The 26,939-nt window shown below is 40.1% G+C and overlaps 1 protein-coding gene across 7 annotated transcripts in view; it reads left to right on the top strand.

Annotated features, from left to right (window-relative positions):
- The window catches only part of DISC1 (DISC1 scaffold protein), a 346,483-nt gene that overhangs the window by 151,591 nt on the left and 167,953 nt on the right, over nucleotides 1–26,939 (top strand). For all 7 annotated transcript variants that reach the window (XR_008662318.1, XR_008662319.1, XM_055308948.1 and 4 more), the window contains exon 9: nucleotides 2,013–2,201. Coding sequence is in view for 5 of the 7 variants with exons in the window: in XM_055308948.1 (XP_055164923.1) it covers nucleotides 2,013–2,201 (189 nt within the window). In the remaining 2 variants the exon portion in view is untranslated. The remainder of the gene's footprint in view (nucleotides 1–2,012; nucleotides 2,202–26,939) is intronic.

A 26,939-nucleotide genomic window follows, 5' to 3' on the forward strand; every position in this document is an offset into this window, starting at 1 on the left:
GATGAAGTCCATTTATCTATTTTTTTAGTTAGTATTTTATGAGTCCTAACCAAAGTTTTGATTATTCCAAAGTTAGAGAAGTATTCTATACTTTCTTCTCTAAGTTTTATAGTTTTTGCAGCTACCTGTAGGTCTGTGATCCATCTCTAATTAAATTTTGCATATGGTTTGAAGTATGGATCAAAGCTAATATTTCTCCATTTCAGTAGCTAGTTGTTCCATTACCATTTGTTGAAAATATAGTTGACCCATGAATGATATGTGGGCTACGGATGCTGATGTGCTGCACAGTCAAAAAAATCTGAGTTTAGTTTTTGGCTTCCCAAAAATGTAACTGTTGGTAGTCTACTGTTGACCAGAAGCCTTACCAATAACATAAACAGTTGATTAGTGCATGTTTTGTATGTTATATGTTGTTACATCATGTGTTCTTACAATAAAGTAGGGAAAAGAATGCTAATAAGAAAATCACAAGGAAGAGAAAATATATTCACACTACTATATTATATTTATATTAAAAAAATCCGTGTATACATGGACATGCACAGTTTGAATCTGTGTTGTTCAAGGGTCAGTTGTACTCTTTTTTCCTCATTGACTTGCTTTGACACTGGTTGAAAATCAATTGACTGTGTGCATTTGTTTTACTTCTGGACTGTTTATTCTATTCCATTGATGTGTTTGTCTATCTATTTATCTATATGCTGTATTGTCTTGATGTGTAGCTTCAGCATTAGTTTGAAATCAAGTATTATATGTTCTCTTTATTCCACCTTAAAAGAATTTTTCTTTTGGCTAATCTAGGCCTTATGCATTTTCTTCTATATTTCAGAATAAGCTTGTCAGTTTCTATAAAAGACCACCATGAGATTTTGATTGTAATTGTATTAAATGAATAGATGAATTTAAGGAAGATAGAAGTATTAAAAACATTCAGTTTTCCAATATATGTATATATAGTCTTATATTTTTCTGATTACTTAAATCTTTCTGAATTTCTCTCAGAATTTTTAAAAATGATTTTCTGTATGGATGCCTCACGTGTTTCTTTAAATTTACCCCTAAGTATTTTGACCTTTAAAATATGTTGTAAAAAAAAATGTTGTAAATAGTATTTTAAAAATTCATCTTCTACTTATTTGCTGTTGCTATTTAGAAATTCAATTGATCTTTGTATATTGCCCTTGTATCCTGCAACCTTGCTAGATTCAATGCATGATATATTTTGGTTAGTTCTTTACGAAATTTCATGTTCTTAAAGCAACCTGTGATGCAGGTATTAGTACAATCACATTTTATAAAAAGTTTGCCCTGAAATTATGTGTTCTCATTTCTTTGCTCAAGGTCATGAAGGTTGAGTAACAGGGGGACTAGGATTTGAATTTAGGTCTAGTCTGACTGTAATGGCTAGTCCTCTTCCACCCTACTATAATATTTCACCTCTTTGACATTTAAATATATTTTTTAAAGATTTTATTTATTCATGAGAGACACAGAGAGAGGCAGAGACACAGGCAGTGGGAGAACCAGGCTCCATGCAGGAGCCTGATGTGGGACTCAAACCCAGAACTCTCAGACCACGTCCTGAGCCAAAGGCAGATGCTCAACTGCTGAGCTACCCAGGCATCCCGACATTTAGATATTTGAATGGAGTAATACTACATGGTTTCCCTGGATCTCACTTGGACATTTTTGCGTCATTGTGTTTCACAAGGACCTGGATTGGGACTTTTATTTTATTACTATTTTATTTTATTTTTTTGGATTGGGACTTTTAAAACAGACTACAAAAATAAGGTCATAAAGAGACTGGTGGTTTTCCCAGTTGAAGGAGGACAGTTAGTGTGTTTCCAGGTTCCTCCACAGAAGACTATTAATGTGGCTGGATGCAGTTGCAAAGAGCAGCCCTCTTTCTCCATACTGTTGGTACTCACAAGCTGTTGCTAAATCATCCATGTGTGGGGATGCTGTAAAACTTGTTTTCCCTCATTCTCTCTTGCAATGTGCTACAGGAAATAATTTCTCTACAGCCAAGGAGCTCACAGAGGAGATTAGAACATTAACATCAGAAAGGGAAGGGCTGGAGGGACTCCTGGACAAGCTTCGGGTACTGAGTTCCAGAAATGTCCAAAAGCTGGGGAGTGTTAAGGAAGATTACAGTAAACTGAGAAGAGAGCTGGACCAGGGGGAAACTGCCTACGGTAAGTAATCACAACTATTGCCTGGTGAAATATCGTGGTATTGATTGTACTCTGCGGCTGGGCAGGATGTTCTGTGTCTCATGTGAGCATCACTGCAAAGGGCGTCCTGGAGCACACAATATTTTTCCTGGAGGGTTTTTTTTGGCAGGAGTCTTGGCAAATGGGGTGGAATTACTTGTCAGCTTTTGTTTTGCTGTTCACATGTGACGTCTTTTCTTTTTCTGTCTTTACTCCCCCTTCTCTACCCTAGATTTGCTAATGGCCTTGTGATTATTTAGAGTAATCTCCCCCTTGGCACAGGTCTTGAGAATTTTCTCTGTTTGACAATTATGTTCCTTTTGTTCCTTGGCTTAGTCTTCTGGCTTGCACAATCACAGATGAGAGCAGGCTGACTCAGAAGACTGCATAAAGACCATGAAGTGGCTTTTCTATGTGTGAGTTTTTGTGAGAGCTTCTTTCTCAAGGAAGAATGATGTAGAAGAGGCCAATGATGCCTTAACTGAAGTATCTGCCTGTCAGAGAAGTTACCATACTTTTGTATTCTTTTCCTGTTCTGGTTGTTAAGAGTAACTGAGGTCACTTTGAGGTTTGCTCCCTGAGGGATAGTCTTAGAAGATGCTAGTTCAGTCTGAATTGAAAAAGTGAAAACTTATTTCTTAAAAAAAGAATGTAAAGAATTTACAGTGATTCAGTTTCTAATCTGAAGAATGAAATCATGAGAAATAAATGCAGGTTTCAAATATGTTAGATACTAGAATCTGTTTTTTTACTGGTAAAATGAGAAGAATAATATCGAACTTATAGGTTGATTGAGCAGTACTTAATCAGATTAAATGAAATAACTTATAAAGATCTTGAGGTGTATGTGTGGGTGTGTGTGTCTGCCCTTGCATTTCTTCTAGGAAGTAGAAGCTGCTGGAGGCGAGAGGTCATATATAGTATATTATCATCCCTAAATAAATGTTTATTAGGAAAATGAAAGACCTATCTACTAATTAATAACTATATTTACAAAGTATTCTTATTTAAAAAGAAATAGGAAAAGAATGGGGATGTTAGCCACATTGGAAACACAGCTACCTGAAAATACTCCACGGATTGAAGTAAATAAAGATTAGTATTTAAAACCAAACAAAGAAATATGAAATTAGTTAGCAGAAATTAGGTGTGTCCTTTTAATCTGAATGAATTTTGTTTTAAATGCTTACTCAATTGAGAAAGACATTCAATTATAGTTATTTGAATCACAGATAGGATGTTCAGTTGTTATAGAGTCTTCTTAGTAATAGGCAGGCCTCCCTGGCTAAACAATTGAGAGCTACTTATCTTCCTTTCCCCACTTCTGTAGGTCAAGACTTTTTTGGCAAATATGTACAAATATGTACAAATATGTAGAGACTGTACATTTGAGTCTGACTCTGTAACTAGAGTACTGAGGGATAGTAACATTTTTCCCTAAGATATGATGATGTGCTCTGTGAAGTCAGGATAGGAAAGATCATTGGATATTTTAAGTGAATTTTTGCTATAGACTTTTCAAATGTATTAACAATAACAACTATAAGATTTTTCATGTTGTCACTCTGTAATTTTTGGCACAAAATGGGGAATCTATTGTATCTAAGAATAAAGAAGATGTGAACAAATTTGGACAAATTTAGTTCAGCAATATTTTCATTTGAACAGTTGAGCTCTTGAAAGCCATAAATATCTCTTAAGAAGGAAAAAAAAAAGAGCCATGTAGTATTTTTTGAATCTCACCCTTGTCACTTTACTAAGTATTTTCAAAATGATGAATAAAACATAAACAAATGGAATGAGAAATTGTTACCATCAATGATTCTAAATTGCAGATGGCTCATTACTGTTGTGAAGGCGTTCTTTATGTTTTAGACTTGGATTTTGCTTGATCAGCTACCCTCTTCCCTATGCTTTATTTAGCCTGACGGTAATTCTTGACCAGTTTGAGGTGACTTGGTATCAGGTTAACCGAATTAGTAATCTTGGGTTGATGAAAGTAATGGAAGATATATAAATAAATAATACATATATAACAAATTCCTTAGTAGGTTGGAGCTTTTTATCTATTGGAATGCAATAAAACTAGGCCAAAGTCCATAGTCTGCCATTTATTGGCTTTTGAGAGTTAACAATTTAGAGGAAGCTCTTAATGTAGAGCTTTACATGTAGAGCAGATACAAAGGAAGAGTATGCATAGGCGTATAGGTACCATGAGCTACCTCTTTTTATCCTTAGACAAATGCTTAAAAAATAAGACTAAGAAATAAGCAATATGTAGAATTCTTTTAAAAAATACTCAGGTTTTGAATTCCTACAATGGTTGCAGAATGTGGCACAAGGGAAAAAGGCAATTTAGGAATGGACAAGTGACTCTGTGATGGTCAGGGACCCGGGCTCTTCGATTTTGTTCATCTGTACTCCTCAACATGTGACATTTGGTCCAAGATGGCCAACCTATATGTCCAAGTCTAACCAGAGATTCTGTTTCTATAGCAGAAGGAGAAATTTGCAGTTTTAGGGAGCAATTAGCAATCTCTCTTGTACAGAGAACTCTTATTGATGGGAAGTGCTTTGCTGATCATTTAAAATACTATTACATCTTATGGGGCTGGCTTGACTGAGATCAAAGAAAAGCACTGTCCTTATGTTTCATTTCTTTTGTCACAGTATGCAGCATGATGTCTTTGAAAATAGTAAATATACCGTAAATATTTGTTCATTTACTGGGGCCAGATGTTAAAATGAAACATTCCTTTACTTCTATTTTATTCCTTTACTCCTCTGCTTTGAATAACAGACCCAGACCTTGGATCTTCTTCGTTTTTTTGATTTTTCAAATTCATTTTCTAATTTAGTGAGAACAGAGGTAAGTTTGATTGTCCTTCGTGGAAGATGCTTGAAGTTGTCTGAGTGGGATATTCATACTGAAGTGTCAGCAGACAGAACAAAATGATGAAAAAGTACTGAAATGTGCCAGAGTAGTCAAGGGCGAAGGGAGACAGAAATCACTGGCTTTGTCACAGTGACACACATTCTCTGTGATGAAGCAAGAAGGGGTGTGTGTTTTAACCTGTATCAGTTCTTCTTAAGACTTCAGGAGAACACGCTTGAATTCTGAGCAACTTTAAGTACAGTGAAATAGAATGAAAAGCTTTCAACCCCTGAATACCTATGGAGATTAACTATAAACCTTTAATTACTGTGGATTTCAATTTTTTTTAAAGGGAGGATGGGAAAAAAATAAGTAACTTTTTTGATTTGTTACATCTGCTTTTCAGCAAAAAGACAACCCTGAGATTTATATAACTTTTTTCCATCCCCTGTGCATAAGTTGTAATCTGTATTGTACTTTATTAATATTGTTGATTTTTTCACTATAACTCATATATAAAGGAAGCAGACGTCAAGGCGAGAGATTTAATCACAGAATAATCAGGGCTAGAATTTTAAATAGGACATCATTAGCATGTTAATGAATTTTCCCACTTTATGCCAGCTGCCTGAATAGAAAAGATACTGCAGATGTAGCTCAAAAATCTGGCAGGGTCTGTGGCCCACCGAGCTGTCAGGAATTCGTATAGATGGTCTGTGAAGTACGTAAAGGGATTCTCTGTATGGCTATCAAATGGCAGGATTTCATTTTTTTTTACTTTGAGTGATGGCTGGCTGTGTTCAGCTTTAACTTATTCGCCTTCCATTGAGCAAGAACAAGTGGAGGGCAGGTAAGGAGCAGGTTTTAAGTGTAATAAAGTCAGAGAAGAGTCAATTTTTCAGTTCTGGCTTGGGGCTAGTTCAGTACCTCCCCCTTATCTGCAGTTTCCTGCCATCAACCCCCGTCAGGATGATGATCCTCCTGATGAATCATCAAAAGGTCGCTAGTAGCCTAATGCTGCGTCACAACGCCTACATCACTCACCTCATTTCATCCCATAACGTGGGCCTTTTATCATCTCACAGCATCACAAGAAGAGTGAATAGGGACAACAAGATATTTTGAAAGAAAGAGCGAGATCACATTCACAAAAGTCTTATTACAGTATAATTGTTCTATTTTATTATTAGTGATTTTTGTTCATCTCTTACTGTGCCTAATTTGTAAGTTAAACTTTATCATACATATATATGTATAATAAAAAATGTAGTATACATAGGGTTCAGTACTCTCTGTGGTTTCAGGCACCCACAGGGGTCTTAGAAAGCATCTTCTATGCATCAGGGTAAACCACTGCATCTCCCTTTTACTTTAGATTAGAAAGGCCATAGGTCCATGCTGACATCATCTTGCCATGATTTTTGGACTACTTCATAATTTTTGAGCTTGAAATAACTGATGAAAGGACTTAGGACTTTCTCTAGTGAGATATGAATTCCTTTAACTCTGAAAGTCCACAGGTGAAGCTTCTTTTAGAAGTTACCTCACACCTATTAAGAAAATATAGTTAATCTTCAGTTTAGAGATCCTGCACTTTACAAGTTCTGCAAGTATAGGCAGTAATTCCCTTTTCACATTTATCAGACATATTTAGAAGAAACTTTCAAGAAGAATTAGAACAGAAGAATAGAATTTGCATATGCGTGTGTGTATAGAGAGGAAATGGAGAAATGGAAAACATATATAATGAAGATGTAAGTAACACAATTAAGAAAAAAATATAATTTGAAAGTTGAGATAGAAGAAAAGCCAATGACAAATGTTAATTAATCTGGTTGAGAATATGATGTGATAATGAGCTTCCTAGGAGCCAGAGCAAAAAAGACATTTGAAGCATCATCCATCCTCCTCAAAAAAGCAGCTTAAAGCACATAGTTTTCAGGAATGTGAAGTGGTGTTAAATTCTTAAAGGCAAATTTTTTTTGAGAGGGAGAGGTAGAGCACATGTGAGCGGACTGAGGAGGGGCAGAGGGAGAGAGGGAAACAGAGAATCTTAAGCAGGATCCACACTTAGCGTGGACCCCAGTGATTGATCTCATGACCCTGAGATCATGACCTGAGCCGAAATCAAGAGTCAAATGCTTAACCAGCTCAGCTACCCAGGCACCCAGGCATTTCTTTTGAAAACATGCTGGAAAAGTCCTCAATAATACATTCATACGTAACAAATGAGAAAGCACTTTTCATGTGGCTGTTTCCAACCACTCCTGGAAAAAACCTAGGGGATGCCTTCAGAGCAGTAGCTCATGGATAGACTGAAATGTACACATATCTTAGATCTGTGGGTGCGTACATACTTTTCCACAAAATTTTGATTCCGTGTTTCAGCAAATGGGATTTGGAAAAGAGCCATTGTAAGATCTCTCAGATTTTAAGAAACATGTTAAATTATAGTAATACCATGGGAATATATTAGTAAGGGCTCAGGCTAATTAGTTTTAAGTATGGGAACTTCCAGTGATCTGACATGATTCAAAGATGAGACTTCAGACATTGGAAGATTGGCCAGAGATCATAGTCTGTAGACTCACCAAATATCAGTTCTTCCCTCTGAGCTTTGGCCAAGGTCCTCATGGAAGACAACTTTGCTTACTTGGGGCCAGAATAGAAATCAAGCTCTTGATGACTGAGGACCAAGCTTTTTTGTCTTGGAACTAGATGTGTTCCAGGTTCTGTACATGGAAGAACTTAGATTGTTCTATGGGGAATAATATCCTATTTGTGTCTGCCTTTCTAAATTAGAAATCTTTGTTTAGATTTAAAAACATAGGTAATATGAACTATGGGAGAAAATTTCTTTTTTTAAAAAATATTTTATTTGAGAGAAAGGTAGAGAGAGAGAGAATGAATCTGAAACAGACTCTGCACTGAGCACAGAGCCTCCGGCTCGATCCACAATTGTGAGATCATGACCTGAGCTGAAACCAAGAATCGGGTGCTTAGCTAACTGAGCCACCTAGGCGTCCCTGACCCCCCCCCCACTCCCCAGGGAGAAAAAACTTCTTTTAAAAAATTTCATAATCTTTCTTTCAGGTTTTTCCATGGCCTTTCTTTCAGGTTTTCCATAATCTTTCTTTCAGGTTTTCCATTTTTACATTTTCCATGTAAAAATGAAACTTTTACATTTCTATTTATCGTTGATTAATCTTATTAATAAATTATTGTTATACCAGGATCACAGTTAAATATATATTTGCATTTTAAATATTTCTCCATATTTTTTCTTTTCTAGTTATATCCCTGCATCCCTATTAGTGTGGTTATTTCTCTGCAACTGTTTTTGCCTGTGAATTTCTATGCTTGAAATTTGCAATGAACTTCTTTCTCTTTTATCAAAAAAATTGTGATAATTTTTTTGAGAGGTCTCTCCACAACACTGTAAAAAGCCTGTGTTCAGACGTGGGAGTCCTCACTTTCATTTGCCTTCTGTTGTTTGCTGATCATCTGCACAGCACCTGGCATGGAGAGGCATCCCCGCATGAGGCCTGATGAATGACTGATCTTTAGCAAGTCACTGTATCTTCACTGCTTCTCAGTTGCTTCAGGTACAACACAGCATTTTCATCTCGCCATGTGTTATCTCTAAGCATTTATTGAACAGTTACAGTATGCCAGGCACTGTGTTAGTTAGGACCATTACTAACATTACAGTTAGGTCCATAGTCTGGACCATTTGTGGTCCAGAGTGAATCAGAAGTCCTTGAAGTCACCAAAGTCCCATTTACGAGTCCCACTGGTCTTGCATTCCCATGGTTGTATCCATACTTTGTTCATTTCCTTGCTCTCTACTATAACTGATTTCCTTCTCCTACTTCTGTGTAATTTTTTAGAAGTCTTTACTTGTTACTTTCTTTCCCACTTGTCTCCCATTTGCTTTCTATACTCCCTTCCCAATTCTTCAGTCATGTATCCCCAGAGGGGAATGCAATGATGATTTTAATTGTATTTCATACCCAATTGCAATAGGCAGTTTTTTGATATGCTAATTTGTTTGGAGCAGGAACGTGATTCTGTGTAATAGGGTGGGTGTACGTGACTCTGAAGTGTCTGGTGGATCATTCTTGGCAACAGTGTCTTTCCTAGTTTTTTTTAATTTCATCTGGACTCTGGGCTTTTGATGACATTGATGCGTGTGCACATGCATGCACACACACACACAAATTCACACTCATACATTCCCTTCTGAAGATTAAGCCAAGAATGGTGGTTAAGTGGAATATCATGATTCCCAGAGGAGAGTTTGTTGGCTGTGGTTTGGGTGAGGGGTGATCGGTTGCCTGAGATGGTACCATGTATTGCAGAGTGCTTCACATCTGGATCATTGTCTTTTGTGCAACTCTTCCGCCCCTATTTTTAAATGTTCCTGGGTAGGAGTGATGCCATCCTCAGTTAACTGAACAACTTCAGAATTATATTATGACTTTGAAAATATATTGTTATTGTGATTATTAAAACTTAGTAGAACTCAATTCGAAGGTATTCATATTACCTTTTTTTCAGATCCCTATGGGTTTAAAAATTAGTTTTCTTCAGATTTCTTCCTCCTTTGCTCTTCATTGTATAGACTCAGCATGTATTCATTGGATGCCTTGCTGTGTGCACAGATTAACTATAGCTATCATGGATTTACTATGTTCTTGCAGAGGAAGGAGCGATCCCCTGTATGTTGTCACATTCTCTTCAATAATAAATTTGGATTACTTTTCTTTCTGTTCTTAAGCCCTTACTCTGCACCAGGCACTGAGCCAAGTCTTGACACACGTTTAGCTACCTAATCCTCTGGACAGTGTGTGTCTGGCTCCATACTCTCTGATTTATAGCTGAAGATACTGAGGCTTAGAGAGGGTCAGAGCTTTGACCAGTGGCACATGGACATGAGAGGTAGGAACCAGGATTTGAATCCTTTTTGTCTGCAGTTTTATGTTCTTCATGAACATGAGCTTCTCTACCCATCCCTCAACCTCACCACTCTACCTAAATGCTATCCTCATAGTCATGACTGTGAAAACAAAGTCCACTAAAAATCATCTCTTGATGATGTTGAGTGCCCTGAAAAGATAGGTTTTTCTCACTTTTGAAGTTTCTAAGTATGCTCTCTGTATTTCATACCTGAATAAATGATCTGCTATCTGCAACTTCCTGATACCAGATGGGTCATTTCACTTGATATGAGGTTCTATAGGTTATCACCATTATAATAACAACATACTTTGTATTAAAACGGAAATCCTTTGTTGTTACAGGGTGACTAAGAGGTCCTAGCATTCTACAGCCAATAGGAAAAAAGTTGAACTATAACAATTTAATTGGATACATATTTGTTAACTTCAAACCACTTTTTGATATTTTTTCAAAGAACTGTTGATAGTTCTGCTTCCTGTTCTAAAATGCTTACATGTCAGTGTTTCCCTCTATATTCTTACAGGGACAGGCATTAATAAGTAGGTTGACATACTATCCAGACTTTCTGGTCATGGACTACTACAAGCCCTGTTTGCCTATGAATTTACTGCTGTGTCGTCCTATTGACCACAAGGGATTCAACTTGCAAAATGTGATAGTCTTCTTTCTAAGCTTCTTTGAGTGAGTTTTTGAACTTTAAATAAAACATTTAAAATATTCTGTAATTCAGGGGCCTTGAGGAATTAGGACTGATTTTTAAAAAATTGAGTCCAATTTTGTGAGGTTTTTCAGAATTCAGTTTTATTGGTGCCATGACATCTTTTATGCTGTCAGATTTTTTTCAATGATTAAATTTGTATGAAATATCTTGTGTTTTTTCTTTGACATTGCCATGAGTTATAGCCTCCTGCCATTTTCCTCGGGTACTTCCTCTTCTTTGAAGCTGCCATATGTTTAGCAATCCAAGAGAGACAGTACATTTTTGAGAGACCATTATTTGTTGTTGATTTGATTTTTCAGGTTTTCTTAGCTCTTGTCAAAGAGAGAGGGTACACTGATAAATGTTTTTCTGTCCTGACTGCTTTGTTGTACCAGTTTTTGCTGCCCTGGGGACAGTATACTTTGTATTTAGAGATAGCCATCCTGTCTCATCTGCTTTCCCTCCAGAGTTTTATACAATCTGGGGAGAGTTGGATCACCATAGGCGTGGCCAATGATAAGCTAATGTGCTGCAATTTAATATTTATAGCATGGCAGGAACCGTCAAGAGTTGCTTAAAGATCTACTGACTTGACAACATCAAAAATTTATAAGCCAGATATGCTTGTATTTTACATGCTCACATAGTTATAGAATGTAATTGTATTTTTGTCTTGACATTATACTTTCTAAAGTTTTTATAACTCATTAACAACTGATTGCATCCTTTGCTTTTAGATGTAATTATAACCAAACCTTTAAATTCTCCTTTTATTTACCAAAATGATGTTACACTTTTGGTTCTTTTAGCCTATTTTTAACATCTCCCATTTTGTATGTGTTACTATGGCTACTTTACACTTCGTGTATCCCCAAATATTATATTACCCTTCCCTAAGAAAGAACCAAATGCAAATATACTATGATTTCAGAATGTACTTAAGGAAAGGAAGCCTGGTCTTGCTCATACAAGGTAACTGTAGTATTGAGCTTCTTTTTAACTCTGTATGTGACCCAGTGTTTGACTTTGATCCATATGTCCCAGTTGTATTGGCAAGACAGAAAATTAGAATTTGGCAAATGTCTGTTTGCCTGTCACTGAACCCCATTTTTCCCCCAGATACTGAGGACTGTAGAGACCGAATACCAAACTCCATGTCCACCTTGAGAAGGTTACCAAACACTGAAATTCCCTAGTGATCTGGAATCCTATCAATGCACCAACCTTTGTAGACAAAGTTAATTTCCCCAATCAATTCTATAAGAATCCTCTGAAGTTGAAGTTTATAAGATTCCCAGGGTTACTCTAGTAGTTTAAATTGTTTTAAGAAAAATTCATTCCACAAAATAGCATAAGAACAAAACACATTTTCAAAGCCGACCAAAAAGTGTCCATCATACAACTTCTATAACAGAGCTCCTGGTTTCATTTATAGTGTTGCCCCAATGCCTGAAACACATGCATACCTTTTGCACACTGCATTCTCTTCCTGCCATTAGCCCTATATGGCAATAAGCATTGCATCACTCAAGCCTAGAAACTATATGTTGTGATAAATTTGTCATCCCCATTCTACAGAGGCTGACAATGAGGTACAGTGAGTTAAGGGAATTGTAGATGGGAAGTGAAGAGCTAGAATGGGACTCAGACCTTCTGGCTCCAGATCCATATTCCTCATCATGCACTTACATTTCCCTGTGGTGACATAGCATTCCAATTTATTATTTATGGTCTTTATAACATTCTGAGACTCAATATACCATGATTTGCTTAGCTGTTCCTTATTCTGATGTGTTTAATGATCATTTTTATGATTTCATTTCTAAAGATAAAATGCCAGATCGGGATTACTGGACCAAAGAGTATAATTAGCTTTATGGCATAATGCATTGCTGCAAACTGACTTTCAGAAGAATTATACCAGTTTAATTGATGCTACCAATCCATCCTCTCCCATACTGGGTTTTATTTCTTAAAAGGTTATTAGTATAATAACAATAATTAGATAATATTTAGTTCATGCCTTAATTTGCATGTATTTGATCGATCACAAAGCTGAACTAGCTTCTTTTTGTGCCTTTATAATTTTTTTCATAGTTTATTGTCCATGTTCTTGGTCCATTTTTGGTGGGGAGGGGAAGGGAAATTGATGATTTCCTCATCCTTATATGATATATTATGATTTTTTCCTTTATGTGTATGCATGTGTGAAATTAACCCCTTATCATAATTAGTAACAGAACAAGAAAAGAAATTTTTGTAAAAGATGATACTATGTTGATATGACAGTTTAGAACAAATTCTGAAACCACTGAAGGCATCGGGGTACAAATAATGTAACAAATAGTGACAGACAGGTCTTCCCCAGAAAAGACGGTCTGTCTCCACTCTGTGCATTAATATTCATTGGACCTGGCCTTTCAAACACATGTGACATCCAGGGAACTGCTGCGGTTGGGACCATAATGAAGCCACTTCACTTTTTACAATAAATCTGGGGAAGGCATTGTTTTTCATGGTTGTGTCCATTAAAATACACAAGCTGAGAGAAGTGTATGGCTTCCTACCCACCTCTTTCCTTTTTCTGCATGGTACAGCTAGTGTATAATAGTACCTCACCGTCTTTGACTTTTTTTTTTTAAAGATTCATTTATTTGAGAGAGAAAGAGCATGCGAGGGCACATGAGCAGGGGGAGGGGCTGAGGGGGGGAGAGAGAGAGAATCCCAAGTGGACTTTGGGCTTAGTGTGGAGCCCTTGTTTTAAATTTGTTATTTTACTGTTAGTTTACCTCTTTTTTTAGTTTACCATTTAAAAATTCTATATTTTAGCATGTTTCCTCCCTTGTTTATGACCTTCTGTATAATACTCACCCACATTCAACAGTGAACATTTCCTAGACTTTGTTCTTGCTCTCTACTCTGTGTGTGTGTGTGTGTGTACACATACATATTTGTTTGTTTTATTTTGTTGAACTCTGGAAAGTAAAGTGCAAATATTCTGACCTTTCACTCCTGAATATCTCAGTGTGTATTCCCAAGAACATGGACACCCTTCTGCACAACCCCAAAACCATTGGCTCACCTAGGACACAGGGCTCAATCTATCAACCCTGAGATCATGACCTGAATTGAAACCAAGAGTCTGATGCTTAACTGAGTACACCACCCAGGTGCTTCCCCCCTTAAATTTTTTTTTCTGTTTTCTTGAATAGATCCATTAGAAAAATAGCTTCTGCCTATAGGAATTTTTTTTTCCCAAAGCATGCTGTTAATTCACAGACTGAAGGAGAGGGTCTAGTTATGGTGTGTATGGCCACTGAAGCTGCAGTTTGAGGGAGAGAGCTAAAGGGCACAGTAGATAAAGGACCTCCTTGTCCTGGAAAAATGCCAGATGGGATGACCTTTTAAATTGTCACCAGCGTTTTGTAGAGAGCTGTTGGGTTTGTCAGGCTCCCTCCCCTTCTCTCCTCAGACAATAAGCAGTGTTGGGTATTAAGTCAAAGATCCTTGTCCATGGATGATGTGTAATCGTAATAAATTACTGTGATTTGGGCTTCATGAAGGCACCTTCTTTTTTCTTTTCATCTCATTTATTTATTTTTTATCTTAAATTTTTTAAAAAAAATTAAATTCAATTAGCCAATGTATAATACATACTTAGTTTCAGATGCAGTGTTCAATAATTTATCAGTTGTGTATAACACTCAGTGCTTATCACATGATGAAGGCACCTTCCTGCCTATTGCAGCTGTTGGGCATCATTTTCTCCCACCTCTGAGACCATGTCTTCCCATGGCTTTCTGCTGCTTCCCACTGGTTTCCACCTGCTTTTCTGTTTTCTTTCCTTCACCTCCAGAATATCCCATGCTCTTATCCACCCATGTGCCCACTCCCTACATTCCTTCTAAGCTTCACCCTGCCGGATCCCTCTGACCCTCAGGACTTCTCACAATCTCTGTGTTTTCTGGATGAAGTATATGAAGCCTATGATATCTGTGTCTGGACTACTCTTGCCATAGAATCCATGGACTCTCCTGTATATACATTCTGTGTCCTCCTTGTGTCATTTTGTTCTCTCCCTGCCTGAAGCTTAGCCTGATACTGTGAAACTTAGCCTGATACTGCAAAGGTGATCATTATCCCTTCCTTAATGTCCCATTAAGCTCCTGATCTCTCTGAGCACCAGTTTTCTCCTGTGTCACAGGAATGTGACCTGTAATTACACAGACTATAAGAAGATGAAATGAGATAACACATGTGACAGACATGGGTTGGCCCCTGGCTTGTAATAAGGACTCAGTTAACCTTACTTAACATCATTATTGATCTGGCCAATAGTAGGTTCAATAATAAGGGTCCAAGAGTGAGAAGGGTAGAAGATAAGGCTGAAGAAGTGGGGAAGAGCCAGACCATGAGATACATCTTTGTCATGTTGGAGTTGTCAAGGCTTTTTGAGGGTAGTGGTCATTGAAGAAACCTGGTTTCTGAGACCTTAACCTACCCTGAACATTCTTACCTTATAAAATAGATGATTATACACAGTCTTATATAAATGTTTCTCTCTTAAAAATGTAACTAACATTACATGCCTATTAAGGCTAGATAAAAAATACTGATAATGTTGAGTGTTGATGAGAAGATGGAGCAATTAGATTGCTCAAAGATTGCTGGTGGGGTATAAAATGGTACAGCCATCCTAGAGAACATTTTGGCAGTTTCTTATAAACTTAAAAATGGCACTTGCCATGGTGACCCTGCAATTCCATTTCTAGGTATTTATTTATCCTATAGAAATAGTTATGTCCACACAAAAGTGTGTAATGAATATTTATAGCAGCATGATTCATAATCACCCATAACTGGAAAAGCCCAGTGTCCTTCAGTGGATGAATGGAATAGGAAGCTGTTGTACATCCGCATAGTGGAACACCACCCAGCAATAAAAAGGATCAATTTTTAATACACACAACTTGGATGCATCTCAAATGCATTCTGCTGAACCAAAGAAGACAGACACAAAAGGCTTTATCCTGTATGACTCAATTTATTTAACACTGTAGAAAAGACAGACCCCTAGGGACTGCGTTATAGGGCTGGGGAAGGGTCTGGCCACAAGGGGCTGCACAAGGAAATTCCTTGGAGGTGTTGGGATTGTTCTGTATCCTGTTTGTGGTGATGGTTACAAAAACCCATTCACGGTATAAAACCGATAGAACTACACACACAGAAACACACAAAAGGAAAAGTAAATTTTACTTACGTATATGAAAAAAGAATTTTTAAAAACTCTTAAATTTATTATCTATTTGATCTCATTTAAGCATCCACCAGCCCTGTGAGGTTGATGTTACTATTTTCTCTAGCATTATATTATCCACTATTATTATTGATTGTGTCAACATTTCACAGGGTTTGACCCAAGGTTGCATACCTTCCTGAAGGCAGAGCCTGGCACAAGCCAGGTTTGTGTCACTCTTCAGGGCCACAGGATTACATGCTACCCCTCAAAGAGTTGGAGAGTGGGTGGGAGCCATTTTTCTTGGCCTCTGGTCCAGGCTGCTCCCCAGTGACCCAGTAATCCAGCTGACCAGTCAGTGTCCTGTGGTTCAAAATATACAAATGGGCAAAGGTTTTAAATGACTTTCACATACACCTAGTCTCAGAAGGGGAGTTTGCTATTGAATATTTTTTATCCCTAACTTCTTAACTTCTACTGTTGGCTTAGTTAAATTTGGCTTCTTTTTAAGGAACTACTATTTCCCCAGAGGGCTTTTGAATGGTGACACCAGCGAAAACCTTGTTCAATTTTTGTTCCTTCACATCTTCAACTTAGTCTCCTTAAATATCATTTGGGTTGTAACCCAAGGCAACTCTGTGGTGGAGTAGAGCTGTTAATTAACTAACATACTCAACCTTAGACCACAGGGTAGGAGATAACTCCTTAGAGAAAAGAAGAGCAAGATATTAAATAAAGAGAAACAGTAAAAAAAGATGAAGAAATTTAATTTTTTGCATATTTTATACTTATTTGTTTAAATATCTATTTCCCCCACTACTGTGACAGCTTTTTGAGATCATTAATCTTCTGTATCCCCCCTCCCCCATCTGTGCTTTGCATATAGAGTAGGGGCTTAGTAAAGACTTGCTGAACTATATGGATCTTGAATTGGAGAGCTGAGTGGAATTTGTGGTGTGCAGTATTTCAAAGTATTATTCTTCCAGCAATCCTGTATTCAGAATCATCTATGTTTCAAGTCCTGTGTAGGTGCTTTTAGAGATATCATGTGAATTATTACTTATAAAATCCTATGAAGCATATATCCTCTTTCCTGAAGGAGGAAACTGAGGCCAGGAGGGATGAGCTGAATTTCTCAGAATGCACACCAGAGTTTGAACTGTGTGGCCAGACCCATGCAAAATCAGATCCAGATAGTACCATGTCATGAAGTAGGGCATAGCATGGGGTAGTCATTTAACTTCTGTGAGCCTCATTTTTTGCCCAATTTACTCATGTAACCAGTAGAGGATCCACAGTTTATACTCCCTGAAGCATTTACAATTTGGAGGTAGGTCTTATTTAAGAAAAAACACATAAAATTATGAATAAAAGTTAGTTACAGGCCTTGGAAGAGACTCATAAAAGTGGGTGGCCCTGAGACATATGTGTCATTAGATTTATGGTAAATCTGTCCTTGCTTTCAGCTGATTTTACTGTGGGCCATTATGTGTCCAGCCCCAGAGATGGAAGAACTGCTGGAAGGTACTAGCAGAAAACAGACAAACTCTATTGCAGTGTGACAAGTGCTATGGCAGAGAAGCTTGCAGTGCCAGGGCCAGGTTGCTGGAATAAATGATATCTAAGCTGTGACACAGGGCATGGAAAGGTTAAAACAGAGGAAAATATGGAAAGCACATTTGAAGCAGAGGAAAGAACAAGGCTTAGAGGTGAGAAAAAAAAAAACATACAAACATACTTCCTTTAAGGATTGTAGGAAGTTCAGTGTGCCTGGTTATTTAATGTGATGGAGGAGTGGAAAGGGCTTAAATTTCAGAGTTAGGGAAGTCCAGGCTGGCTCATGTATCATTTAAGGAGCTTGGAAATGATCAGAAGGGCAAGATGAAGCAACTGAAAAGATTTGAGCAGGGGAGTGATTTCATCAGATCTGTATGGAAAACAACAACAACAATAACAACAAAAAATAAAGCCCACAGTGGGTCTGGCTGCAGACTGCAGAGGGGAGCCATGCTGGGCATGAGGGACCTCCTACATCAGGGAGATGAATGAGGAGGAGTATCCTGGAGGGGGGTTGGGGTGAAGGTGGATGGAAACAAGACAGTGGCCATGAGGACTGTGAGGAGTAGGTAGAGGGAAGAGATGTTTAGCAGTTAGAACCAACAGGGTTTGATATTGGATATTTAGAGATGGAAGTGGCAGGATGATGACAAGGAGGAGTTGGCTTGGAGTCAGCCATATTAGTTGGAATCAAGACTGTTAAGAACAGCAGATTGGGAAGAGTTCATACATTTGCTTTTAGCCAGTTTACTTTGTAGTTCTTATGTGACATCCAGATGGAGATGTTCAATAGACAGCTGGTTGTGAAGCTGAGGAAGGAGAGCTGGGCTGACCATGTGGGTTTGGGCTGTTATCAGCATGTGGCCGACACTGCCTTGGGGATAAGGGAGAGGGCACAGGAGAAGCAAGTACAGAGAAAAAAAGCACTAGGGAGGATGCCAAAGGGCACAAACATTTAGGGGACAGCAGAGGAAGGGGAGCCACAAGGAAGCATGAAGGACTGATCATAGAAGAGGGAGGATGGGCAAGAGTGGGACATCCCAGAAGCTGAGAGGAGCACAGGTTATTTTTATTTGTCTGGTTCCTTCCATTAAGGACTCCTCCCATTTCTTGCATGAATATGACCATAGTGATCAATACCATGGCCATTGATGTGGCACGTGGCCCAGCATGGGCTACCACAGAACACTCACTGGCAGTGAGGATTGTTCAAGTGGTAGAAATGAGCAGGGTCCATCAGAACCTGCCCTCCTCCTGCACCCCCAACAGAGTAAGGAAAGCTGGAAGGATGAGAATCCAGGGCTCATGGGTAGTCATTTTCCTGCTACATGGAAAGGTCACATGCAAAATGAAGCCATGAAGGGATAAGCAGAGATGAGAGATGGATGAGGAGGGGAGGCAGAGAGTCCTCGCAGCTGTAGAGCTCTGGCTCCTTTTATCCAAGAATCTGAGCCCTAAACCTTTTCCTGCCTCTGGCCCTGGAAAGATATTATTTCAGAAAAGGAGAACAGTGGTGGCAACTACAGCAGAGAAAGCAGGTGCACTGGGGCCTGGGTGTGTCTGCTGGCTGCAGGTGCACGCAGGTCCAGGAAGAGGTATGGGGATAGCATTCAGTCTGCTGGGTGGGTGAGTGAGGAGGAAAGGCAGAGGAGGAAGTGAGTGGAAAACTCATTCTATGAGTTAATTGTGAAAGGAAAGGAAAAGGGAATGGGCGAGATATAATGGAGTAAGGAATTTCTTCTCCCTTTCTTCCTTCCTCCTTCCCTCCCTTTCTTCCTTTCTCTTTCTGTCTCTCTCCCTCTCCCTCTCTCTCTTTCTTTCAGACACTGTAGATGGGGAGCATTCAGATACTAGTAACAGAACCAGTGGAGTAGATGGGGAGCAGCAGAGAAAAGAGATGGCTGGCTGAGTAGGACCCCTGTGCCAGCATGAGCCTGGGCTCAGCATCAGTTCTCCATGGTCACTTTGGAATGAATACATGAGTAAGTGAATGAATGAAGAGGAGGGTCATGGGTGGAGGGTTGAGATGAGGTTACAGTGATCGCTCTGGAGATGGGGGAGATCTGTGGTGGGAAACAGAAGAATCGCCAGGTGTGGTCAGGGCACCCATTTGGATCTGCCTCCTAGTGACACCTGCCTCTGCAATTGTATCATTTTGACCATGCTCGGCAGCCTGGCTTTAGGGAGTGAGCATGTCGCCAGTGGGGATCCCAGGCTGGCATTTTCACAGGAGAAGGGCAGCTAGATTTGGGAGATGGGCAGCTAGATTTGGGAGATGAAAATGGTAGCAGGAGGGTGGGAAAGTGATGGACCATGGAGCCAAAGTTGGAGGTTGCTGAAAAGGAGAGAGTAAAGGTGTCAAGGGATGGATGGCCTAATGTGGCCACAGAAAGGGACAGAAAAACAGGTGGTGAGGGAAGGGCAGGAATAGGTGGGCTTATGAGTGGCACAGTCCCCAGTGGCTAGGGGTGAGGTGGCTCATATTGGGTGGAAGCAAAAGTCACTGCAGGTGAGGCCAGGGAACCGAGAAGCTGGGGGCATTACCCTGTTTATTGGTGGAGGACATCAGGGCTTTGGTAGAGCAGAAGACTGAAAGCAGGGAGAAGGAGCACAGAAGATCATTGTTAGGACAAAGTGGAAGGAAGGGCTGAGGATGCAGAATTTGCTAACCAAGGAGTGGAGATTCCAGATAGCATGGTGGAGCGCTGGAGATGGGCATCCACAAGGACGGCTGTGGGGACACTGCCCCACCCCAGTGCCTGTCCTGGCCTTCTGAATCAAAATCTATCCTTGTCCCATGGTCCCTGCCACTTTGGAAAGGAAAAAGGCTTCTGTCCTGGCTTTTCACTGACCTTTGTGAAAGAAACAGAATGTCACTGTGATGCCGGTATTTGTAAAATGCCCCACGGACTTGATGGAGGCTTTCAGGGGGACAGACACAAAGGCTGATGTTCACTTTCATTCAAGATTGCCTCTTAATTTTTTAAAGAAAATGTGTATCTTAGGGGCACCTGGGTGGCTCAGTTGGTTAAGCATCCAACTCTTGATTTCAGCTCAGGTCATGATCTCAGGGCTGTGGGATCGAGCCCTGAGTTGGACTCCACGGTCAGTGGGGAGTCTGCTTGAGATTTTCTCTCTCCCTCTCCCTATACCTTTCTGCTCCTGCTCCTCTCTCTGTGCATGTTCTCTATCCCTCTCTCTCAAATAAATAAATAATTCATTTTTTTTAAAGGTGTATCTTAGAATTTAGGCAATGGTAACTAAAATGATAAGACAACTGAAACCAGAGAAAAGTCTGAGGTGGGTTTTTTCCTCTTTCTTTCTTTCTTTCTTTCTTTCTTTCTTTCTTTCTTTCTTTCTTTCTTTCTTTCTTTTTTAATTTTTAATTTTTAATTTTTTTTTAAGCTGGGAGAAACTAAGGTAGGAAAAATTTCCAGGAAAATTCACAAATTCCCTGTGATTAGTTTAGGAACTGCTGGAAAAGGACCCTGGGAATTAGGCAGAACCACGAATTTAGATCACTGGCCCGAAGACTTGGAGGACAACTTAGGATGCTCTTAGAATTAGGCAGGAGAATTTGTGGCTTCCTTTGTGTCATTGTAAAGATGGTTGTTCTTATATTTACACTGAGTATGTCTTAGTCTGCTGGAGTGGCCAGAGCAAAGTACCATGGGCCCAGTGGCTTACACCACAGAAATGTATTTTCCTATAGTTCTGGAGGCTGGAAGACTGAGATCAAGGTGTCAGCAGGGTTGGCTCCTTCTCAGGCCTCTATCCTTGCCATGCAGATGGTGGTCTTCTCCCTGTGTCCTCACAGGGTGGTTCCTGTGTGTGTCTGTGTCCTAATCGTCTCTTCTTATACAGACACCCAGTCCTGTTGGATCAGGGCCCGCCCCAATGACCTCATTTATTCTTAATGACCTCCGTAAAGACCCTGTCTCTAAATATGGTCACATTCAGAGATATGAGAGGTTAGGACTTCAACATATGAATCTGGGGGGAGGTGGTGCTCAATTCAGGCCAGAACAGGTTAACAGTTCTACATTTTATAGTAAGAGAAGTTAAAATCAGATCACTGCCTACACTCTCCCAGGCTTCTAGTCACACCCAAGAAATAATCCAGCTCCTTACCTTGGCTGCCTAGCCTTGTGCAGCTGGGAGGGCCCTCCCTGGATGATAGACTGCACCCCATGTTTCTCTCTCCTCTATCCTCCACGCCTGGAACCTTCTTTCAGGCCTGAATACACAGAGCTTATTCACACCTTCAGGTTTTGTTACATCATCCAGAACCGGTTCCCCCTCAGTTGTATGCAGGTTTGTGTTTTTGCCATTCAGGTCTTGGGTTAAATCCTGCTCCTCCAAGAGGCCTCTCTGACCGGCTTGCTGGAGCCACCACCCAGCAGCACGTGATCTCATTACCTGCTTCTGTTTGTGCCATAACACTTACCATTGGCTTAGTAGATCTCATTTACCTTGTCACCAGGATGTTCCCAGCAGCCACACTGTCCCCAGAAGATAGTATTGCTCATATATTTGCTGAAAAAATGAATAAAATCAGATAAGTCAGGGGGAAAAAAAAAAAGAAAGAAAGCAGGGCAAGGATCTAGGAGTTCTTAAAGACTGAGTCCAGTTTTTTCATATGAGACCCATCTTGGGTAGGCAACTTGCCCAAGTTCCCACCCCTGGAAGAGAAAGAACCAGAGCTGGTCTGACTTAGGTGATTTGCCTTCTGTGACCATGATCATTTTAGCCAGCAGATGACATTTTTGTACACAAATGTGACTCAGAGACATGTACAAATGCTCTGGTTTTCCTCTATCCCTTTTATTATCATGCCTGGTGTCTTGGATTGAATTTTGGGCGGCATTGAACTACAGGCACTCGATTGTATTCTGTGATGCAGAGAATAGGTTGTTTTTATACCTTGCAGTATCTTGCACACAGCAGGCTCACTGTAAATGTTTGCAGAGTGAAACAATGAATAAATGAGTGAATATTTAAATGATAAGAGCAGACAGTCTTTTGAAGATTCCCCAGGCAGGGCTTCTTAAACTTTAATGTCTGTCAGTCACCTCGTGAGCTTGTTAAATTGCTGATTCTGATTCAGGAGGGTGTAGGAGGCCTGAGCGTCTGCGTTTCTAGCAGCTTCCAGGTGATCCTGCTGTTGCTGGTCCGTGCACCCTTCCTTGGCATGGCGGGGCTCTGGTATGTGTGCTGGATGGTCTGTCTGCAGGATCAGACAAAAGACTTGGGATTGTATACTAGTTTGTTCCCAAGTGACATATAAACTTCTAGCAGGTTACTTAACCTCTCCTGATCTTCAGTGACCACTTCTGAGGAACCTAGTCTAGATGGCAACGGATACCACCTGCCGAGCACATACAGCTGGCTAGGCTCTATGTGTTATGCCTACTTCTCATGACAACCTCCAAGGTGGGGTCGTGTTCTCATTTTAAGGAGAGGAAAGGTACTCAGAGAGGTTAGCCATGCCCTACATGTCAAGTCAACAACCTGCAGGCCACCAGTGATGATGATGATGATGATGATGAGTGTGCATTCCTCATAGGGCTTTGCTTGTTAAATAATCACTTACGTTCTTTCCAGGTGTATGCTTTTAAGCCAAAGACCAGGTAGGTATGTAGCTAACTACAAGCTTGCACAGGGCTCCTGATCTTTCTTTGATCCCTAATATAATGTTACCTTTTAACCACTGCAGCCCATCCATCTTCTCTTCAGGTACTAAGTTCACATTCTCATGGGCATGTATACAGTTTTCTTCTAATAGGCTGTAGGCTGTTCAAGAGCAAGGCCTGGGCTTTATTTTCCATTTTATTCCCTGCAGTGCTCAATCATTATGGCTTTGGTGCAGTTTGAGTGAAATAGAATTTGGGAAGCATGGGGGGCAGCCTCTGTACCAAAAAGCTTTCCCCTGCACTCAATAAGGGGTCGATGGTGACCAAAACTCTGGATGCTGCAGGTTTCTCTATCCTGTTTAATTTTGATTTATGATATTTTTTCTGTGAAAGAGTAAATGCCCGTGGGAGTGCCAGGCCCCACATCAGAGAGAACTCTGGCAGTTTGCTAAGAGTGAGAATCAGCAAGGGCCTGATTGGTGCATGCTTTGTGTCCCAGGCAGGGCACAGAAGGTGGTGGGAGGAATCTATGGATTACTGTCAGGTGCCTGAAGGCAGTAGAGGGCCTTCCCTGCTTCTGTCCCCATTGGCATCCCTGATGGCTAAAATCAAGGGACAGACGGAGGCATTAGGTATGATCCTATGACAGACAGCCCTTAGGGAGTCAGGAATGATGCCAAAGTTTGCCATCAAGTAAATCTGCTGCCTTTTGAAAGACTTGCCTGTCTGTGGAATGCATGTCCCAAACAAGTTCAGACTTGAGTTGTTTAAAATTCCAGTAAATCATAAATTTCTCTCATGTGTCTTTGTAGTGATGCAAATCTTCCAGAGTTGTGCAAAACAAAAATAGAACCTCTGCTTTGACTCAGGGAATATGCTGACATAACTGAATGGTGACAGGTGGACAGAAATGAATGGTAGAGATATTGGTACTATATGGAGACAAGGCACATTGTCACTCATGAGGAAAATAAATACAAAGAATAAAGAAAAAGAGCTTACACTGTTTTTTATGATGTTGTAAAAAAAGGAATATACCAGAATTGTTTTAAATGTGGTAAAAGTAGAGAAACTTCTATTAAAAGGGAGCATGTTTGGTTTTTTATTTCGAATTGTTCTGATGTCTGATCCTTTTGTGAAAGTTGAGGCCCTGACTTTTCGCTCCATTTCAGTCAGTCATCAGTAGGAGGGGGAGCCACAAATAGCTCATTGTTTTAATTTTAGATTTCCTTAGACTCTCACTGCCACCTCGTTATCTCAGACACCCTTACAGGGAAACTGGGATTGGTGGTATGCAGAGGTCACAGCAAGGGCAAAAACTGCTTCCCAACAGAGCATGTCTGGTGAGGTGTGTGTGTCTCCCGACTTTCCAAGGGGCCCTGCTTTTCACAGGGCAAGACTACTGGGTGTGGTTTTTGTACCTTCCATGTATGTTAGTATATACATTTCATAGTTGTTACCTAAATATTCTATGCATCCATGGTATTTTGGATTACAAGAGCTTCTGAGTGTATTTCTGAATAGTATTTTTCTTTTCTTTTCTTTTCTTTTCTTTTCTTTTCTTTTCTTTTCTTTTCAGAGATTTACTTATTTGAGAGAGAGAGAGAGAGAGAGAGAGGGAGAGAGAGCGAGCGCGCACACACGAGCAGGGGAAGGGGCAGAGGGAAAGGGAGAGAATCCCAAGCTGATACCCTGCTGAGCATGGAGCCAGACATGGGGCTCAATCTCACGACCCTGAGATCATGACCAGAGCTGAAACTACGAGTGGGATGCTCAACTGACTGAGCCACTCAGGCGCCCTGAATAGTATTTTTTGAAGACAACTTGATAGGGGTGGCTTTCTGCTTTTATATTCACAAGGCTTCTGAGTGGTCAATTCACTTCTTTCTCTCAACTCCATGTCCTTAAGTAGCTGTGAGCACACAGATGACTACCCTTGATGACACCTTGCTCTCACATCTGGGAAGTTGAGTATGCTGCAAAGCCTGTCATAAAATGGGGTCAACCTCAAGCAGCAGGCAAAGATACCATCCCTCACATCTCCAAATGCAGGCTGGGGAGACGACATCTGTCTTCCAAGTGGGCAAAAACATGACCATTTTCTCCAATGGAACTGCAAACTGGAAAGAAGAAAGGCCTCCCCCAGCACAGCGATGCTCATTTATAGGTTTGAGAGGATGTGGGAAGAGGGAGAGTGTGCAAGAAGAGCCCTAAGGGCAGCTGGCCTCAGCACCAGCCAGGCTGAGAAGAAGCAGGGTGCAGTGGAGGGACATGTGCTGCTTCAGATCAGCATCTGGGGAGAGTGGAATCCTCCAGTCTCCTGAGCCCCTGTTTACCAAAGGCTTAGAACACAAAATCAGGATATTGTGTTTGAAGAGGGAGGAACACAGTATTAACTCTGGAAAAGATTGATTAAGGGCAGTTGTGCATGAAAAGATGAAGGGATTACCAGGGGCCCACCATGTGCTCCTGTGTCAGAAAGTGTGCTTGGGAGGAGACAGTTGCCCTTCCGGTGTGCAGCCTGCTCAGAACATTCTCCTGGTGTGCTAGCAGCAGTAGTATGAGGGAGGCACGACTCCTGCTCTCGTTTACGGTAGTGAAGAATGAGGTTTAAAAAGGTCCAGTGACTTGCTCAACATTTGAGAGCTAGGAAGTGGTAAAACCTTTATTTGACTAACAAAAAAAAAAATGAAATTAGGGGCACCTGGGTGGCTCTGTGGTTAAGCACCTGCCTTCAGCTCAGGTCGTGATTTCAGGGTTCCAGGATCGAGTCCTGCATCAGGCTCCTTGCAAGGAGCCTGCCTCTCCCTCTGGCTGTGTCTCTGCCTCTCTCTCTCTCTCTCTCTCTCTCTCTCTCTCATTCTCTCTGTGTCTCATGAATAAGGAAATAAAATCTTTAAAAAAATTGAAATTATTTCATCTTTCTTCTGGGATAGACCAGGGATATCCCTTTTCACAATATCTGGAGGTCACTCCTGGGATTGATCATTTATTCAGCTGTTCTGAATCTTTATTTCTGAGCTTTATTTAGCTTACGTTTTGGATTTGGAAGGTGCTAGGAAGCTATTGATTTGCTTTCACTTTTCTCTGCACAAGTGAAGGGAAAGTAGTATCAGGCATAGGGATGAATACAGCAACGGTTGAAGGATATAAAAACATATGCAGTGTTTGTATGCATCTTCCTTAAATGCATTCACTTTAGCCAAAAAGGTCAGTGTAATTATTAATTTTTCTCATATTTTGGAAGATATTCACATTCTGACATTTGGGGAAGTGATAGGTTCCTGGTCTTGTTTAAGTCAGGGGTAGGCTGGGTAGGCAGGGCTAATTCTAAGTGCTCGGTCTCCAGACTTGAACCAGTCATATTTATTTTTCAATATAGGTTCCTCTTGGCCTAATTTGGTATTTGCATCCGGGGCTGCATTTAGCCCATTAGCTCCATCATGATAAAGACAGCTGCCAGTTCTGTCTTCTCTCTGGGATGGCCAGGAGTAATGGGGAACATGCATTTGTTAGACCAAAGATGACAACGAGTGGAAAAAAGTCAGAGACTTTTTTTTTAATGTGAAAGGGAAATTGAATTGTAACTAAATTTAAGTTTCTCTACTGTGCAAATCCCATCTTAAATGACAAGGGATTATATCAGATCGTCTTGGACGTGGGCCCAATATTTGACCTTATAGCAACTCTGAGAGATTAGACTGGAGTTCACTGGAGAATGCCCTCTGGATTTGATCTTTAAACAGAGCCAAATTAA

This window comes from Nyctereutes procyonoides, unplaced genomic scaffold (assembly GCF_905146905.1).
Source record: "Nyctereutes procyonoides isolate TBG_1078 unplaced genomic scaffold, NYPRO_anot_genome, whole genome shotgun sequence".
In the NCBI taxonomy this organism is placed as follows: Eukaryota; Metazoa; Chordata; class Mammalia; order Carnivora; family Canidae; genus Nyctereutes; species Nyctereutes procyonoides.